The 16,133-nt window shown below is 34.8% G+C and overlaps 1 protein-coding gene across 2 annotated transcripts; it reads right to left on the reverse strand.

The window, feature by feature from the left end:
• Window positions 1–365: 365 nt before the first annotated feature.
• LOC128559913 (heat shock 70 kDa protein 12B-like) lies at window positions 366–15,124 on the reverse strand. 2 transcript variants are annotated; one of them, XM_053553042.1, is made up of 5 exons: window positions 14,982–15,124; window positions 8,801–9,097; window positions 6,379–6,597; window positions 5,103–5,238; window positions 366–3,255 (listed from the first exon to the last, which is right to left on the reverse strand). In XM_053553042.1, the coding sequence occupies exons 2-5, from the start codon at window positions 9,092–9,094 to the stop codon at window positions 2,204–2,206; spliced, it is 1,701 nt and encodes a 566-aa protein (XP_053409017.1). In that variant the 5' UTR covers window positions 9,095–9,097; window positions 14,982–15,124; the 3' UTR covers window positions 366–2,203. The 2 variants fall into 2 exon arrangements, with proteins under 2 accessions (XP_053409017.1, XP_053409018.1); XM_053553043.1 differs by lacking the exon at window positions 14,982–15,124 and adding an exon at window positions 11,448–11,578.
• Between the last annotated feature and the right edge of the window lie 1,009 nt (window positions 15,125–16,133).

Consider the following 16,133-nt stretch of genomic DNA (forward strand, 5'->3'; position numbering starts at 1 on the left):
GCGTGAATTTTTAATTAAAAAGATAAAATTAATCTGTTAGGCTGGAATTTATATTGTGGATCGGTATCATGCCTTCAAATGAATAAATATCGAACAATCATACTTGTTTTTATTAAGGAATAGCAGTTCAAAAAAGAAAAATCAACGCAGCCATTAGACATTCATATTTTAACAAGACTCATGAGACGTCTTGATATTCATAAACGACATAATAGGAACTGACATGATAATTACGGAAAGAAATAAAACTGTGTTGTGATGGTATTAAACTTGTCAGCACATCCAATTAACGGATGTTCGTCATTCATTTTAGAGTTATTTATGATATGACTGCATACAAAACGTGCAATACAAAAATATCCATACTAATGATAAGATCTTTATTTAGTGAAGGTTAGATACAAAATGCACACACCAAAAAGATAATACGCATGCTGTAATTTTAAACTCTGTCCTTATATAACAATGTCGAATAACAACAATGTACATGAATGGAATTTACAATTTCAGAAATCACTTGCATTACAACTTAAAACAAATTTTTAACAGAAACATTAAAATGTTTCCCATTTACAATATACAGGACTGTAACACAAACAAAGACTGTTCTTCCGTCATTCCGTCCGTCAGCAGCAATTTCGCATCTGGCCCATAAATCAGACATCCATTACGGGATCACTTGGCACAAACGTTTCCTATGATAAGATGACGTGTCATGCGCAAAACCCGGACCCCTAGCTCAAAGGTCAAGGTTATTCTTGAAGGCAAAAAGGTTTTTTTCTGCCTTGTCTGTTACTAAATAATCCATGAAGGAATTTTAATATTATTTGCAAAATATACCCCATAATTAGATGATGTGTCATGCACAACTTTAAGACGCCTAGCTTTAAGGTCAACGTAACACTTGGCAGTCAAATGTTAACATGGCATGCACAGAGTCCATTTTGTGTCCAGTCTAGAACGCTGTCATCCATGGAGGGATTACAATATTATTTGGCATAAATGTTTCCTATTATCAGACAAAGTGTCATTTGCAGCAGCTAGAACCCTAGCTTAAATGTCGCACTTGGAGTTCAAAGGTCAGTGGGTGTTTTTCCTGTCCGGTCCATAATTTTATCATGCAAAACAGGATTTTAAAAGTATTAGCTGGCACAGATACGTCTCTGGATAAGACGACGTGTCATGCACAAAACTCGGACTCCTGGCTTAAAGATTAAGGATTAAGGTCTTCCTGGGAGGTCACTTTCAAGAGGACCCTTTCTTTGTCTAGCATGTAACTCAACGATCAATAAAGGGATTTTGATATTACTTTGCCTAAATGTTCCCCATAATAAGATGTTGCGTCCTGTGCAACACCTAGACCCCTGTCTCATAGGTCAAGGTCGCATTCAGAGGTTAAAAATCAATTTGGTTTTTTTCCCTGTCTGGCCCATAACTATGTCATCCATTAAGGGATTACAATATTATTTAACACAAGTTTTCCCCAAAATGAGACAACATGTCTTCCCTAACCCCATATCAGTATCTCAAAGATCAAGGTCACAGTCGGAAAGTCAGTAGGGATTTTTCCGTGTCTTATCCCTAACTCTGTGATCCATTAAGGGATTATGATATTACTTAACACAAATGTTCCCAATAATGAGACAATGTGTTGTGTGCAATACCCATATCCCTACCTCAAAGGTCAAGGTAACAAGTTAACATTGATTATTTCCATTCAATTCTGTAAAATATTTAATTATAATCTTTTATCATATGTATCATATTGCCGCAATTACAAAAAAAAAATCTTTCAGAATTACTTCCCTTTAACATGGTGATTTCTTAAATTGTTTGTCACGGTTTTCCACCAATTTCAAAAAGAAATGTTAACAAAAATTAAAAACATGCTAAAGGATATTTTAAGACATACCGATCAGGAAAACAAGTAAAAATGCAGAAAAAAGCTTCACTGCAATGAAAAACAGATTCATACCTTGAAAACTTATAAAATTAAAATTGAGATTTACGCTGTATATTTTATCAATGTTCGTAAAATTTCAGAAGGAAGTATTTATACATTTGTAATACACCATTTATATTCGGATAACGAATACATTTTATTTTCAAATCGGTTGGAAAACGTTAAAAAGTTAGCATACCTTTATTTTTAAGTTCACTTAAACAGTATTATTACTTAACTGAACGTATCCCAAAAAGCATTCTAAAGACAGTCAATGTATGTTTCAAATTCTTCTCCAGTTCTAAGGTTTACAGCTTTCACCAGTAGTTCTGTGTCACCAAATATGAATGAAGCATTTAATTTGTTGTCTTTGCAGCATCGGCCATTAGAGTGTGAAACTCTAAGCCTTCCCAAATGTTTGCACCCTGGATCTGTTGTGTATTTCGGATCAACCTTTTCTGTACAGTAAACATTAAAAGTTGTATTGTCTTGACAAGTTGGAGTGTACGGGCCTTTAGATATGATTTTCCCTAATGTTACCCCTTCCCCAGCTCGTATAATTGTGGAAAATACATCTTCAGCATATTTCTCACCATCTAGGAACGTAATGGTAGCATCGTAGTGTGTTTGCTCATCAAATGTCTCTAGAACACTAAAGCCGTACGTGTGAGGCATTATCCTTGACGATATAATATCTGGAGAGTGGCCGTAACGAACAGCCCCCTTTAGAACAGCAAGACCCGCTCCTTCTGGGATAATGATGCACTTGTTTCGTATCGCTTTTTGAATCTGGTCTTGTGCTAACTTGCATTCGCCAAATCCGCCTACTATAAGAATTGTATCGACTCTCTGCATGTTTGGTTCTTTAAGAACGCGTTGTACATGTGTGATCACGCTGTTGATCGGGGCCTCAAACCATCCCTTGATAACTGAAGCGTCGACCCTCAACTTGTCACCAGTAAATGTAACCATGCCCTTTAATCCCAAGGAGGCGATTTTGTCGTCCAATTGTACTTTTTCATTCTTTTGATAAAGCTCTCTCAGTGAAGCAGACAGTCTAACGGTGATTTTTCCATTGGAATCTGGTGTGATGCTTCGCTTTTTTATTTCAAATTCTCTATGGAGTTGGAAATAGTCTTCCATTTGTTCTTCCTGGAATTTTTGCATGGTAGCGCTTCCAAATATCTGTTTCAGCCATTGTAAATAGTTATCATCAACAACTGTGCCTCCCCACGGCCCGCCGCTAGCTTTGTGCAGCTCTTTCAACGTATTATCGATCTGCTTCTCATGTACGGAGATATCAGCCGTTCCACCTGAAATGCAAACACAATCATAAGCTGGCACATGATATGAGATTTTAAATGGAGATTAAGACCACGTGAGAATTCACATGCAGAATGTTAATATTGTGAGACACTCTTTATTAAGGAGGTAGGTTACCTGGTTACAAGGGTAAATTCAAATTAGTTGAACCGCAGCACATTTTTGTATTTCGTGTAATATGAAGTTTTAACTGTTACAATCTCAATTTCGTTTGTCTCTGTCCCTTCAAGTTCAATTTTTATCCAGGTTGCAAGAACATGACCCTCCAAAGGTATTTCATATTAAAAGAAGAAGAAAAATACGTATATTTAACACTTTTCAGTGTATTTTAGTTTCATTAATTTCCGTAGAAGTCTGCATAATTGATACTTTTACTAGCATGCACGCTATCTTTCTAATAAAAGCTTAAAATGTATATGTCGCGGGGCTCGTGTTTCCATGGTAACGCATTTTCTCTCATTTTTAAACAACAATGTATAAAAATAGGGGTTTTCGACGGCTTCAGTGCCATTCTGTTAATGACCAACATGGAATATTTGAGTAATATTATTAGCAAAATACCAAGCACTTTACATGGTACGCTATTTTTCTTACGGTTTAAAGTAACCATGGCAACAGAGATGTTTAAAATAGCTTATATCTTGCTTTTTGTCGTAGTTTCTTATAAAAATATTGAATAAGATTATCTTTCTAGTTAATGTAGCTATAAAACATATTATTTCTAACGTAAGTTATATTTTCGTGTTATTTGCATTTATTCAAACAAATTTCACAGCTTAGAATACTTACAGCAGTACCCTCGTCTGGCATTTTTCATGGAAAAATCGTTTAGCATGCTGCTATTATTCTCATGGATATTGTTGAAATGAAAATAAAAAGCCGAAGCTGTGTTTCTTAAATAGACCAGTGTCAACGCTTTTGAATTTTACATTTAGATACATAGGTCACGGGCTTCGTTTCCATGGTAACATCAATTCAATTCAAGAAACCACAATTTTCTACCGAAATTTGAACAATTTTAGATCTTAGTTTTAGTATATAAGTAACAAATTATCAACGGAACCTGAAAAATAGGTATTACAAATCGAACCGCTAGATTTTTTTTTTGAAAATGGCCGTAACAACTAACCTTTCACCCAACTATATTCAAAATAACATTGGTTACCATCATCCATTTTCTTACATTCCGCATAACATTTCAAAATAACTACATAAAAGAAGCAAAATATTGATTTTTATTCAGAGTAAAAGACTCATAAAAATATTTCAGCAAATGATGGTTATTTGAAAATAGTTAAAATAAAAAAAATGCACAGAATTACGTACATTCAAGATAAAAACTATTAATTTTGCGCGGTAACTGACACGTAACGTCATGACGTCAGTGACGTCATTTTAAGGCAACATTGTTTTGAAGCGTTTCTGCGGCAATTTATTCATTATTTCTGCATTATTAAACCATAATGCATCAGATCGAAGACAGGTTCATGATTTGTTTTCAGAAGAATGAATATACAAACACATTTAGTTTGTCGTAAAATTCGTCGTCAATCGTCACGTTAGCTTCCGGTTGGACATGCGCACATAAAAATATAAAGGTAACCTACCTCCTTAAACGGTTAATACGTACATGTAGATGCATGACCAAAACTTGCGCCTTGGTTAGACATATTCCTTTTAGTCGGGTTTTACCCTTATGTATGAACCTAAATATTGTTTTAATCTTAAAATAATCTGATTATTACATAGTTATTTAAATACTTGATTTATATTAGGGACATATACATAATATTATTGTAAATAATTTATTGTTTCCAACCGAAGAAAATGCTCTTACCTCCCAGGTCAATGATCATGTACTGGTTTCCCGATTTGGAAAGACTTTCCTTTGCTTTCGTCGTGATAGTCTGACACCAAATCGAGGCTGCTTCGGGTTCAAAAGACAGCTTCAAGCGTTTGGTTTCTATTCCAGCCTGTGAAAAGATTTATTTTTTTAAATAAATTTTACGTTTAGCGACATAGAAGTAGTTATTGACTCTAAAAAATTCTATAATATTATGTCACAGGTATTAAATTCAATCTTGAGTATAAACCGTTTATGATTACCACAAAACCTACGTTCGGTAAAACCAAACTGTTGCCAAACTGTTATTTTCTAGTTGTATCGGGGAATGAAAATGCCTGATACATTTTTGTATAATACACAGTATTTAAAGTGAAATTAAAAAATTAAATCTATAAATAACCTTATATCTCTTTGTATCTGATGTTCAAAAAAAGCTCTTTACTGTTTTGAAAATATGCATTTGCTTTGAAAACTTCATCAATAACTGCACGTGTGTGTGTGTGTGTGTGTGTGTGTGTGTGTGTGTGTGTTCGGGTTAACGTCTTTTTCAAAACTTTTTCAGTCATATAAACGACGGTGTCTACTTGTAGCAGTGAGCACGATGCCCAACTTTATAGTGCTGCCTCACTGGAATATCACGCCGTAGAAAGTGACATGATATCCAACCCAGTCACATTATACTGACACCGGACTAATCAGTCCTAGCACCATCCTCTTAATGCTGAGCACCAAGCGAGGAAGCTACTAGTACCATTTTTCACGTCTTTGGTATGACGCGGCCAGGGATCGAACCCACGACCTCCCGCACTCAAAGCGGGCGCTCTACCATTAGGCTACCGAGGCGGTCATCAATAACTGTAAAATCTGGCAAATAAGCGCATACTTGAACACTTGAAAAAAAAAACACCAGAAGTAAGCGCACATAACGACATAGCCGTCATTTTGTATGCGATTATAAGCGCAAGTAGAATTCTTTTTTAAAATAAGGTGCATATACCTGTAGTACACGTAGTATTAAAACAAGAAATAGGAGCCAAAATTTATCAAATCCGTGGTGATTAGTTATTGTTAATAACGGTCCTATTGTCTGTTATTTACCCTGTGGTCCGGAACGTTTTTTTTACATCTACTCGATGTTGAGAGACATTTCTTTTCAACATTAATGTTTAAATAGATTAAACAACGACAAATGAATATTTATTGCTAATAGGATTTATACAGAGTAAATTTAGTCACTTTATATTTGTCCAAAATGAGAGATGTGTACCTGCTCGGCAGCTTCTCGCATAAACTGTTTAGCATTGTCATTCCATATAGCTGGCACCGTTAAGACATATTTTATATCGCTGTCCTCTATCCCAATTTTCTGTTTGTTAAGTGCTTCCAGGAAATGTCGCTTTAAATATCCGATAGACATGGCAAAAATTGTCATTGCAGGCATTGACTTCCCGTTGATATCTTCAACTGTTGTCGTTCTTGAAAGAGTCTGTTCGTGTACAATAAAACTTAGTACTATTTATTAACAACAAAAACAAAGGTCCAAAACAAAAGCCACAGAAGGCAGGGTAGTCGCCCATGCAGCACTCCACATAGAAACAAGTGAATGAAGTATTGTCATGCAATACAAAGTCCCCTACTGGAAGGCACCTAATTTTCTCTACTGCAGAATAACATAATGAACTGATATCTGTCAAAGATGTATAAACAATATTGTACTATATAATCAATATGTTATAACAAAACACTTGGATTAAAATTTACATATACAAAAACAAAAACCTACAGTTGTTGATTGTCTCATAACGTCTATATTAAAATATAAAGAAGCGTGCTAGAATGTCACAATATATGCGCATCATAGCAAATTTCTTTACACTAGTACCTGTATTTTCATATGGAATTTTTTGGCCAATTATAAAAAAAAATATAATATAAGTTATTTATAGTAACAACAAAGGGAAGTTAATCCTAAAAAAATATATATAATATACGTCCACATAAAACTCTTTGTCAGGTATAGATAGTTCAAAATACACCTAAAAATTGGGTGTAACATGCATGTTGTACTACAGAAAAGTTGTCTCGATTTTTCCTTACGGCCAGTGATAAAAAGTTACAGTATAAACTATTTATAGTAACAACAAACGGAAGTAATTCCAAAAACAAGGTGACTCATGGTGATGAACATTTGTGCCAAGTTAAATTAAAATCCCTCCATGCATGAAGAAGAAATGCTCCGGACAAAGTAATTCTTGAATTTGATCTTTGACCTCTCTGACCTTGACCTTTCAACTAAGGGCCCGGGTTTTGCGCATGCCATGTTGTCTCATGCAGGGGAACATTTATGTCAAGTAATATTGTAATCCCTTGATGGATGACAGAATTCTGGACCGGACAGGACAAAAAAAAACAATATTGACCATTGACCTCTAATTGTGACCTTGACCTCTGAGCTAGGGGTCCGGGTTTTGCGCATGACACGTCGTCTCAACATGGAAAACGTCTGTGCCAAGTATTATTAAAATCCCTTCATGGATGGCGAAGTTAGGGACCGGACAGGAAAAAAGCCCTGCTGATCTTTGACCTCCAATTGGGAAGTTAACCTTTAAGCTAGGGCTGTAGGTGTTGCGCAAGGCACATCGTCCCATCATGGAAAACATTTTTGCCAAGTAATATTGTAATCCCTTGATTGATGGCAGAGCTCTTGACCGAACAGGAAAGAAAACCTATTGACATTTGACCTCCAATTGTGACTTTGACCTTTAAACCAGGGGTCCGGATTTTGTGCACGACACGTCGTCTCATCATGGGAAATATTTGTGCCCAGTAATATTAAAATCCCTTAATGAACGAGTTATGGACCGGATACGAAACAGACCCTGTTCATGCCATGTTAACATTTGACTGCCAAGTGTGACCTTTATCTTTGAGCTAGGGGTCTGAAAGTTGCGCATGACACATCGTCTTATTATTAGGTACATTTGTACCAAGTAATATTTAAATCCCTTCATGGGTGGCAGAGTTATGGACCGGAAAGGAAAAAACCCCTGTTGACATTTGACCTCCAAATGTGACCTTGACCTTTGAGCCAGGGTCCGGGTTTTGCGCATGACACGTCGTCCCATCATGGGGAAGATTTGTGCCAAGTAATATTACAATTCCAACAGAGTTATGGACCGGACACGAAATTGCGGACGAAGGAATGACAGGATGGCAGAATGACGGACGGACGGAAGAACGCATTCCTATAGTCCCCGAAACTGGTTTTCAACCAGTAGGGGACTTATAAGGGCACGTGTTGATGTATGACATAGAAATAGGTAAACAAATATTGTGCTACGATCTACATTCTATTATTTGTTTACATTAATTCAAAATTATTTTAAATCTGAAATTCACGTGTGCAAAGCAGGTGAAAGGTATAAAAGGTTTTCATGTTTTACAGCAATTTTTGTAACACTTTAATCACATTTATCAGAGTAGAAACCGATTATGTTAATTAATTTGCCAAAATTGTTTGATATTTTCTCCTGAACTGCTTTTTTTCAACGATATTTATTGACACGTTAACCAACCGAAGGTTTGAACTGAAGGAACGTTAAAATTTTAGTTAATACAATTTCAGAACAAGTTCGTGACTTCAGCAAAGTTCAATTCACAAGTTTAAGCAATAAATTTTGTTCTCTTACTTCGTTACTGTGAAGGAGCATTTTGAATCTTCGAAATAAAAGCCAGCTATGGTGTTGTCCGTCTTCGGCAAGACTTGCAAACTTATTTTCAGCTTCAAACCCAAAGGAGTCAAATTCCTTTTTAGAATTTAGAAGCACACATGTTGGCGTTTTCAGCGAAATCAGCTGATCACTGCCTGCAATCCAACCTTGGTTAGTCTGTATCTTTAACGGGTTGTCTCGAAATGAAAAGGCATAGCCACTGTATGTTGTACCAAAGTCGAACGCTACAGCAAGCAAGTGAGAGTCAGTCATCGTCTGTTAATTAAAATAAGTATAAATTAAATAAACAAATTTTGCCAAAGAAACAATATAACTTTAAGCACTACTGTATTATAGTTGTCAGAGATTTGCAATTACATATTTTGCCAAAACTAATTAGAAATGCAAGTTTATAAAATTATTATTACCTCCCTTTGCCTATCTCGGTTTCGCAACCAAGACAGATAGAAATTAGATAATTCCAAGGCTACACGCTGTAATGAAATATCTCAATATGTATCTAATTCAAATGTTAACTAAAAATTACACTAAAATCAAAAGAAATATACCACCTTTTAAATACTTTTTATATTAAAGGGAGGTTATTTCAAAATTTCACAATAAGTGATAAAACATACATTTCATATAGGGATCTAACTCTATGTAATGGGCCTTTTTGTTACATAAATAAATCTCTAACACAACATATGAAAACAGAAAACTGTCAAAGAAAGTTGCTTAAACGGGATTGACAACCTATAATGCATATCTTTGACCATAACTCTAGTCTTGCAAGGTGAAATCCCAAGAAAAAACGCATTTGCATAAATTCACATGCTATATAATATTCATATTTTTTCATGTCTGTAGGTCAATTTTTAAAGATATATGCAACACAAACTTCTACGCATTTAAGGTATTTTACAATATGTCAAGGACAATAACTAAGTTCTGAATGTATGAAAACCAAAACAAAACACAAGGTACACAACTTTACAAGCTGTATAATAATGCTCTAATGTTTTATAACTCTTGGACAAATGCTTTTTCGATGCATGCGGCACAAACATTTATGACTTTCGTGCATATTTTTGACTTAATCAAGGGTTAATGTCTCTGGTCTTACTGCGCGATGTCCCAAACAAGACACCAACTTCAAATGGTGAAAACCCCATTTGTGGTTTTGTGACTATGTCAAATATTTTTGAGATACCTGCTACGTAAAATTTTAGGCCCTGATAAATATTTATGACTAAGTCAATGGGCAAAAGTCTGATTTGGCTGAAGAGAAATCCAAGGTGCACAACTTCACATGTTTAATAATATTCCTATAATGTTTCATGACCCTAAGTGTAACACTTTTAAAGATACGTGCGACACAAAATCTTGTGCTCTTTTATACAGATTTTTACTAAGTAAGCAGCCATAGTCCAGTATGGGCTGACAGAGTGAAATCCCAAACAAAACCCTAGGTGCACAACTGCACTTGCTTGATAACATTCCTATAATGTTTTATGACCCCAGGTCAAGTCTGTTTTTTAGATACATGCCACACAAACAATTTGGTCCTTTTGTGCCTATTTCGGCTAAGTCAAAAGGCATAATTTTGAACATCATGAGTTAAATCAAAACATAACCCGTGTGCACATCTTCTCATGTTGATCAACAGTTCTATTAGGTTTGGTGACGTTTAATCAAATATGTTTTTTTGAAATATACGCGACACAAATTAGGACGGATGGACATTTTTTTTTACTAAGTCAATGCAATATTCTGGTCTGGCTGAGTGAAATTCAAAACAAAACCACATGTGTACAACCTGACATGCTGACTACATATCCATTGAGATTTGATGACTTTAAATCAAATATGTTTTTGAGATATGCACGACACATTCGGACGAATGGACGGGCGGACAGGTAGACAAGAACAAATTTATGTGCTCTCCCGAGCAACTAGTATTGTTTGATGGAATATCTCTATCGGTCAATTTGAATAATGACATTACATTAGCTGCAGATTATTTGTGATACATAGGTCGGCATTAAAGACTTATGTTTACTTGTTTCTTTTGGCATGCGATGGGTAACAATTAAATTAGATACATCAGTCGATAGTTTGTTGTCTATTGAAGCATCGGTTTTTTGGAAATCCAGATGGAGGATTGTAATAGTTTTAGTTTTTTGATCATCAGAAACTGAATAATTATTGCATTCGTATTTATATGATGTTGTGGTTCTAACATCGCTGTCTTTTTTTTACAGTTTTCAAATACTGTTTCATTCATAAGCATTTAATAGTTTGAAATACTATATGTGTTGTGGTTAAGCATATACTCATTATTATTTAAACAATAGCTTGGACATGTTTTTGATCATTGTTATAAACAACTAAACCGAAAGAACAGCACTTTCTGAGGAACCCATTGTGTAAGTCTGTTGATAATAGTCAAATGTCAAGAGCATTTCTTATCAATTTTAACATTCACACTTCTTTAAAGTACTAAGTAAATCAAATATTACCAATTTAATTTAATCTACTTCCTCTTTCTCTTTTGAAATATAAGATTTTAAACTTTTTTGTAAAAAAAAGAAAACCTAAATTGAACAAAATTAAAAATACTTACATAGAAATTAAGAACGTCACATGAAACTAAGATGTTAACTCAGTAAATATATAAGTTCTTTCTGTTTTATGTAAAAGTAATTGCAATCACTGTTTTAAAAACCTTCCTTTCGTGGAATAGCTCAAGGTTAGATAACATTTATGGGTTAACAACCGTAGCCATATAGTGCAATCAATACTTATTACTTCAAGATAAAAAATAAACAAAGTTAAAGCTACTCGTCAAAAGTTTGGGTGAAAAGTTTCAACAAGTTCATTTTCACCAAGTCTGGCATAGACTGTAAGATACTGAAAAATGATAAATTGGGTGAAAATAAAAGTTAGATATTGAAAATACAAGAAAATTGTAAATGTCCTGCATTATCTCAAAAGGGTTGCAGCAGTTTACTACATTCTGTACAATGTTTTTGGTTATTTATAAGAAATTCTTGGAAAAATCTTATGCCAATAAGTTTGTACCACTAGCCACTTTCAGAGTACTCAGTTTAAATAGATTTTTGAGGGAAAATATTTTCCGCCTCAAATGTGTGGGTAAGTCTCGTTAAGGATTATGAATTGTACATCTTATTTTGAATCTTCAGTAGAAGTCATACTACTCTGATAGGAACATGACATAATGGACCCTAGAGCAGAAAAGCGTACCGCACTGATAGGAACATGACATTATGTAACCTTTAGCAGAAGTCGATTTTGGTTTGTGTTGGGTTTAACGCCGTTTTTCAACATTATTTTATTTATGTAACGGTGGACAGTTAACCTAACAAGTTATTCTGGATCCTGTACCAGTACAAACCTGGTCTCCACATGTAACTTTTAGCAGAAAGTCGAAATACGCTGATAAGAACAAAAGATTAAACCTATAGAAGAAAGTCGGAGAATACAGAGAGGAACGTGACATGATAAAACCTACAGCAGAAAGTCGAATACTGTGTAGATATTATGAGGAATAAAATGTTTCTTTGTAAGATATTTAACTCGAACCTTGTTAATATCCACACTATATTTAAGTTCAGTAGCGCAGTACATCCTCTAAAAACTTCTACTAGAATAATCCTAAAAGTTGACATAATGATACTCACGACAGAAATGATCATGGAACTTGGGTTGCTATCACTCACTAAACTAGTGCACGACTTAAGATTGATTTTGAATCAGCAATACATGTTCTGAATCATTGATATTTCCATAGAATATTATTATGTTTATCCAAACATTCTTTTTCTCCTAAAGCATTATCTCTAGTAACCGGTATTCAGTCATGAGAAAGAGAAGACCACAATGTCTAACCCTTTCTGAAATGAATTGATGCATCTTAATGACGGTGGTTAAAGTAAAACGTATATTACTTATAGTCTAACAGAAAACATTTAAAATTGTGTTATATTTTTTTCTTGATTCGTGTTGAGCATCTCGCTTGCCATAGTAATCCGTTGCCATGTTCCTTGAATGACAAAGCGAACAACAGTCTTGTAACACGTATTATGACCGTTCAAATATACTTCTTATTGATTTGAATTGAAGCTGTAAATATTGTAAAAGATGGTGGTTTGACAGCTAGTCACTTCAGAACAGGATCCGTTTCAAAGATGTATTGTATTATTAGCTGCTTAGCTAGTTGGTGTCGATGAAATGTGCCCGAGCCTGATTCAGATTTTCGACATAGTGGATATCCTATATTCACTCTTGCCTGATATGGCCTTCTCGACAGCGTACATCCCGTACCACCTCACCAACAAGCAATGAAACGATTTTATTCTACCACTTTATTATGTCTCCCACCACACAGTGGTGCGGGAGACATATTGATTTACTCGAGTCTGTCTGTCTGTCTATACGTATGTGTGTGTGTGTCTGTCTGTCTGTCACAAAGCTTGTCCGCACTCTAAGTCAAATATTTCTCATCCGATCTTCATCAAACTTGAACAAAATATGTTTGACCATAAGATCTCGGCCAAGTTCGATAACTAGCCAAATCGGTTAAGGCATATTGGCGTTATGGCCCTTTAATTGCAAACAATCGATCGGCCTTTTTACTCTTGTCCGCACTCTAAGTCAAACATTTCTTATCCGATCTTCACCAAACTTGAACAAAATGTGTTTGACTATCGAACCTTAGCCAAGTTCGATACCTAGCCAAATCAGCCTAGGCATTTTGGAGTTATGGCCCTTGAATTACCGAAAAATAGGCCTTTTTACTCTTGTCTGCATTCTAAGTCGAACATTTCTCATCCGATCTTCAGCAAATTTGAACAAAATGTGTTTGACCATAAAACCTTGGCCAAGTCGGATAACTAGCCAAATCGGCCCAGGCATTTTGGAGTTCTGACCCTTGAATTGTAGTGAGTAAACAGTATATAAAGACTGACTTGCTATTTAGATGATGGCAGTTGTGGGAGACATTCGCTTTTCTCGAAAGCAGCTCTAGCTTTTTTTTAATTAAGGCATTACTAATGCCCTTTAAAACATAACCCATGCTTTTTCCGACTACCCTGTACTTCACAGTCTTTGCTTACAAAAGCATAACAGGACAACCGAAGTTGTCACAAAGTTATACATGTGTACTTGTTTAATCAACACATTCTAGAAACTAACAAATTAACTAGTGCTTACTGAGCAGACTTGATACTTGCAATCATAATTTGTTTGGTTTGTGACCTTTTCACTGATATATCCTTTATCTTACATATAGATAAATGATCCTGCAACACTGCTCAGAAATGGAGAGATAAAATCCTTTAACCTTCTTAATAAGAAATCAACAAAAAGTGAATTGGTTCTTGTACTTCCGCTTCTTATGACTTTTTGTACGTACGGCATTAAAACAGCAACTAAAATTTCTTTAAGCCGAATTTATGATAATCTAATTTGACTCGACTCCGCTAATGACGTGGCACTCATTTTGTTAATATTTGTATGAGAGATTTTATTGACTGAAGGTAAGTATGTACGCTTGTCTTCATATGTAACAAGATAAGAAAAAACTGAATAGGTTCTGTTGTTATGGACGATGTCTAAGCATGACCTTAAGAACTGTTATATGTTTCTGATAATTAAACAATACATTTGCAATGCACTACAATATCTCTGTAGAAAGACTCTCAAATTAAATGAAAATAGCCTGTCAGTCATTCAGTCCGTCCGTCTGCAATTTCGTGTCCTGTTCATAACTCTGTCATTCATCAAGGGATTTTAATATTCCTTGACATAAAGGTTCCTCGTGATAAGACGACGTGTCATAATCAAAACCCCAGCTCAAAGGTTAAGGTCACAAGTGGAGGTCAAAGGTCAACAGAGATCATTTTCTAAAAAAAATCCTCGCGTTAATCTGTTGATAAAAGTAAAATGTCATCAGCATTTCTTAACAATTTTAACATTCACACTTCTTTACAGTACTAGATAAATCAAATATTTCCAATTTAATTCAATTAACTTCCTCTTTCTCTTTTGAAACATAAGTTTTTAGATTAAGATTTATGTTTGAAAAAAAAAAAAAAAAAAAAAACCTGATGTGAAAATTCATTTAGAAAATACTTACATAGAAATTAGAATAAGAACGTCAAATGAAACTAAGATGTCAACTCAATAAATGTACAAGTTCTTTCCGTTTCACTTTAAAAGTAACTGCGATCACAGTTTTGAAAGTTTTCTTTCGTGGAATAACACAAAGGCAGATAATATATCCGGGTTAACGACCGTAGCTGTAAATCAATACTTATTAGGATAAAATGTAAACACGGTTAAAGACACTCGCCCAAAGATTGGGTGAAAATTTTCAATATGTTCATTTCTAAAAAAATTCAAGAAAAAATGTTAATTTCCAGAATTATTTCAAAAGGTTTGCAACGGTTTACTACCTTCTGTACAATATTTTTGGTTATTCATAAGAATATCTTGCAAAAATGTCGATAAGCTTGTTCCACCAGCCACTTTCAGATTACTCAGTTTTAATGGACGTTTTTGAGGGAAAATAATGTTCGCCTAAAATATATGGTAAGTCCCTTTAAGGGTTAGGAACTGTACAATTTATTGTTGTGCCTCTCCAGGTTATGGGAGTCACTTCGATTTGCCCTTGTCCGTGCGTTCAAATTGTGCATTGTGTTGTGCATATCGCGAACAGAATTTGACTTATAATTATCAAATCTTAAAGATAGTAATTCATTATTAGAAGCTTTTCACCTAGTATTTTAATCGGGATTTCACACAACCAGACAAAAGTTATGGCCCTTGATTTAGTCAAAACTATGCATAAAAGGGTCTAAAAATTTGTGTCGCATGTATCTTAAAACTCATTAGACCAAGGTCATGAAACATAACTGGCATATCATTCAGTATGTAAAATTGTGCTCCTGGGGTTTTATTTGTGATTCCTTTATGACCAGTGTTATGGCCCTTGATTTTGGGCAAACATTAGCATAAAGGGCATACAAGTTTGTGTCGCATATATCTGAAAATACTTAAGAGTTACAAAACGTTATTTCACCTTGAGTCATGAAACCATGTACACTGACTGGAAATGGGATCATTTGTGTCTTATGGGCACACATATACTGATATAGTTTTAATACATGCGCCATTCGTTTTTGCTTTAAAACACATTTTCTATTTAAAAACAGGTAATTTGATCATAATTTCAACAGCATTATTTACTTATTACTAGTATAACATAAAAAATTTGCGTTCACAAATG

This window comes from Mercenaria mercenaria, chromosome 10 (assembly GCF_021730395.1).
Source record: "Mercenaria mercenaria strain notata chromosome 10, MADL_Memer_1, whole genome shotgun sequence".
In the NCBI taxonomy this organism is placed as follows: Eukaryota; Metazoa; Mollusca; class Bivalvia; order Venerida; family Veneridae; genus Mercenaria; species Mercenaria mercenaria.

Excerpts from the sequence above, each read along its gene's own strand:
- LOC128559913 (XM_053553042.1), bottom strand. The coding sequence starts at position 9,094 with ATGACTGACTCTCACTTGCTTGCTGTAGCGTTCGACTTTGGTACAACA. Across the intron at positions 5,239-6,378 it reads TGCGAGAAGCTGCCGAGCAG|GCTGGAATAGAAACCAAACG; the intron begins GTACACATCTCT and ends ATCTTTTCACAG. Across the intron at positions 3,256-5,102 it reads CATGATCATTGACCTGGGAG|GTGGAACGGCTGATATCTCC; the intron begins GTAAGAGCATTT and ends TTTGCATTTCAG.